The sequence below is a fragment of the Sinocyclocheilus rhinocerous genome, unplaced genomic scaffold, assembly GCF_001515625.1.
Source record: "Sinocyclocheilus rhinocerous isolate Xijiao unplaced genomic scaffold, SAMN03320098_v1.1 scaffold1204, whole genome shotgun sequence".
Lineage (NCBI taxonomy): Eukaryota > Metazoa > Chordata > Actinopteri > Cypriniformes > Cyprinidae > Sinocyclocheilus > Sinocyclocheilus rhinocerous.
This window is the reverse complement of record NW_015654935.1, coordinates 564,134-568,228: the sequence shown is the minus strand read 5'-3', so window position 1 is coordinate 568,228 and position 4,095 is coordinate 564,134. Positions and strand designations below refer to the sequence as shown.

The following is a 4,095-nucleotide window of genomic DNA, read 5'->3' as shown; positions in this document are numbered from 1 at the left end:
CATTTATGATTTATTTTATCCACCCGCGACCCACCCGCAAATAATCAGAATACATTTTTTATTACCCGACCCGTGTATATAGGAAAAGCAAAATATGTTTGCTGCGTAAATCAGACGGACTTACTGAAAATGCTAATTCATTCTCTGCCAGCAGGAGGTGCTATAAAGCGGGAGAAACAGGTTTCCCCAGTAACGGCTGTACACACAGCAGCGCTGAGCTCACAAACGCTGCTTTATCAGGCATATAACATGCAAAATGAAATAAAAATGACATCGAAAATTTTCTAAAGATATTCTTCCTTCAGAAATACAATGATATAAAAACCCCCGCGCCTCGTTTTGGTTTTTAAACGTGCAGTACGTGCTCATGTTTATTCAACGAAGCCTTTTGGAAAATCCGTCAGCTTTGATATTGTGGCGAGCGCCACAAATAAATAAATGTATGGGGGAAACATCTCACAGCACAACCACCTGAGCCCAACTTTAGTCTACTCATTACCTTAACTTTAACTGCATTTGTAGCCGGCGCCATAGCCAGACTGATAAACAAACACAGACCGGAAGTTAACTTCGGGCCAGGCGCCCGATGAAACAGTCTATATAAAGCTTGAAGCATCAGAATCGGCATCGGTATCGGCCAATCACCATGACAAGAAATCGGTACTCAGTATCGGCTGCAAAAATCCTGATCGGACCATCCCTACCATGAGTCAATTTCTCTGTGGCAAAAATTAATGAGACTTATATAATTCTAATGTTACACTCTATTGCACAGGCTAATAATGAAAACAAGTGATTTCATCATCCATTACACATTGTCCCATGGTGCTTGCTGACATAGAGATATTTTATTGTTTTCACTTTTATGTGTTTTGCTCAGTGTGAGTTTGTGTGTCTCAGCACTCGTTGAACATCTGTATGTAAGTGGCTTCAGTAATGGCCAAAATGGCGAAGGTGCCAAACTCAGTTAAAACAACAGGCAATAAAAGCCTCTTTCCCAGCACTTCTGAATGCAGGCATGTTAAAAATCAGTGCATATGGTTTTGGAGATGACAAAGAACAGGTGTGGCTGTGTGCGTTCCTGTGCCTGTGAGAGTGTGCGTGTGAGGCACACATTTGATGGAAGCACTATTTGATTGCTGTTCAGAAGCCCTGGTCATTAACCTTAGGTACGTGCCATTTTTACGGCCCAAAACCTGTTTAATTCCCGAGCAGAAATTGCAGGAATTAAAATCTGTAAAGTTGGAGCTAACAATAGCATGCCTGTCTCTCTCTCTTATAGCTCTAAGAATGGACCTGCAGCTGGATTGGCTGAAGCAGCGTGGAGCAGTTAAGAGGATCTTGTTCATGGACTCTCACCAGCACCAGAGAACCCAACAGTTGGTTCTGGGTCAAGGGGACCGCCAACATTGCCACAACTACTCTGTTTACCTGCGGGTGAGGCTTATAGTCCACACGCAGCACAGAATATAGCTGAACTGGCCTCATTCTTCATGATAAATTCTTGTTTTATCTTCACTACAACTGAACCCATGAGAAAGTTAATTGTGAGCCAAACCAAGCTCCTAGTACAACACAGCTCATCTGGATGGAATAAGCAATGTGAGATCCCCTCCATGAGAGTGTGTCTCAAAAATGAGACCAAAAATTCTGCTGGGCCGAGGTGACACAGGAATTAAACACAGTCTTAAGTGTTTCTGGGTGTTTATATGATAACACAGGCCATGGGAAATACTTTTATTTCATATTTGACTGATAACATCTCAGGCAATATGACCTATCGCTATGATATATGGCAGATGTATCCAACAAACATCCAACAACATAAGAACAGAAATTATATATATATATAAAATTATTAAATAAAGATAATATAATACTTTATATATTATATTACTATAATATATGACAGATGTAAAGCATAAACACCCTAAAACTTAAGAACAGAAATTAGATCATTATGAATACGTAAAATGTTTGTTATTATTAGTAGTATACAATGCATTAATACATTTGTATACAATGATTAATTATTATTAAATACAAAAGTATATTATATTATATTATATATTTATTTTTGCATTACATTTTATTATACATTAAGGTCACATTTAAAAAAACATAGGCATGAATAGCAGTTCACAAAGAATTTGAGAAAATATTTGTGTTTGTAACAATTTGGATTTGTGCAAATAATCTGTGTGTTTTTATGCAGCAGCCTCACACTATAACAGCCTTGCAGCTTTTGTGTTCATAAGCTTTTCTTTAACAAATCCTTGTGCATTTCTGTTCAGAAACATAAACATACATTCTCATTTTCTCAAATCCTTGTAACTTATTAAATAATTGTATTTATTGCCCTTGGCTTTCTGAGGCAAGCATGCTCATACAGCAGCTGTGATTTTTCTGTCATTTAAAGGAAACAGATTGATGTCAAAGGACAAAGATAATCAAACAAGTGAAGTAGAAGAATAAGTAAAGTGAAACTAGGATGAGAGGAAGAGTAATTCAGTTGTTTGCGATCCACCTCTCTTTCTTTTTTTTCTTGCTATGTGTGTAGGATGAGGGAGAATTCAGAGATAAGCTGAGTCCTATCAGCGTGACACTGAACTACAGTCTGGACCAGAACTCCCCTCCACCTGGCCTCCAGCTGCGGCCCATTTTGGACCAATACAGCAAGACCTTCCACCATGAGCAGGTTTGCATGCAACAGGAATGTTTACCATTGTTTGTGAGAAGCTGCATGTGTGCATTCATGTGTAAGTTAAATAATTCAATAAGGACATCATGACATGTAGGGTTTAGAAGAAGTGTTTTCTTTTTTTTTTCTTATAAAAAATATGACAGCATTGTGTTGTCCGATATAAACCGAGTTAACTAGAGAAAAAGTAATACATAAGTTCAATTCGATGAACAAACAAACTGAAAAAACGGGAAGAGAATATATTTTTTTCCTCTCCCTTAGGCAAACATCCTGTTGGACTGTGGGGAAGACAACATGTGCATCCCAGATCTCAAACTTTCTGCTAAAATGTGAGTCAGTGGGTCTGATGCATACAGTACATATGTGTGCCATTGGCCAATTGTTTGTGTATTTGTTTTGTTTGCTGTGTTCTAACATGTATCAGTTGTTTGTGTTTTATAGCAAGTCATTCTTTGATTTTGGCCTCATATAAGAAGTTATTTTAAATACAGGTCTGATGATTTTTTTTTTTTATAGGGACCGGACTGAACTTATAATCGGGGATGACAACTTGCTTATGTTGATCATTAATGCAGCCAATGAGGGTGAGGGGGCATACGAGGCGGAGCTTCATGTGACCCTCCCACCAGAGGCGGACTATATTGGTGTGGAGCGCAGACGTGAGGTAAACAACATTACCCACTATCCTTTTTGACTGTACATATACTGTATGTATACATGCTTAACTCTGGTAAAACGGTGGTGTTGTGTGATGTTTGTTCCAGAGAGGCATGTTAAGGGCGGGTTTTAGAGTAGCTCTGCGGGGCTACTGGCCTGACAGTGGGGAAACAGTTTGATTTTGGCCTTGCAGCTCAAGGTTCAAGGCTATTGGCTCTGCCTGGCCGGTTGTTAGCCCTAGCTCGCACTGGCCCAACTGTGGAAAAGTGGTTCATGGGTGTATTTATGTGGGTTTGGGTGGGCGATTGGATGTAGAAGTTAATAAATGGTGTATTTAGTAAAAGTCCTTTGTATGATGTCTTTCATTTATAGTTTATATGATTATAGAAGGTTTATTTTAGTCTCAGATAGGCTTGCTGCGATAGACTGTGTTTTCGGTTATACCGGTGTTAAGTCACAACACCGGTTACGTCATTTGCCTACCGCGGCACCGGCCCCCACCATCATTTTGATTTATTTATAGTAACAAAAATCATTTAGCCTAGTTGAAAAGGTGCCTGTTTGGCAATATTTTAGATTTTGAAAAGCCTATTGACTGGAAGTTTGTTTTTTAAACATTCGTTTCTTATTTATTTGGTTCCACCATGTTTGCTGATTACTTCATTTAAACTTTGTGCATTTTATTTATTTTATTTTACATCAAGGTGTATATGCCGTGCCTCCAAGCTTTCTTA

General features: G+C 38.7%; 1 protein-coding gene across 1 annotated transcript in view; it reads left to right on the top strand.

The window, feature by feature from the left end:
- LOC107717802 (integrin alpha-8-like) overlaps positions 1-4,095 on the top strand; it is an 83,295-nt gene that overhangs the window by 45,173 nt on the left and 34,027 nt on the right. Inside the window, exons 17-20 of the mRNA XM_016524670.1 lie at positions 1,283-1,437; positions 2,561-2,698; positions 2,966-3,033; positions 3,221-3,368. Coding sequence (XP_016380156.1) covers positions 1,283-1,437; positions 2,561-2,698; positions 2,966-3,033; positions 3,221-3,368 — 509 coding nt within the window. The remainder of the gene's footprint in view (positions 1-1,282; positions 1,438-2,560; positions 2,699-2,965; positions 3,034-3,220; positions 3,369-4,095) is intronic.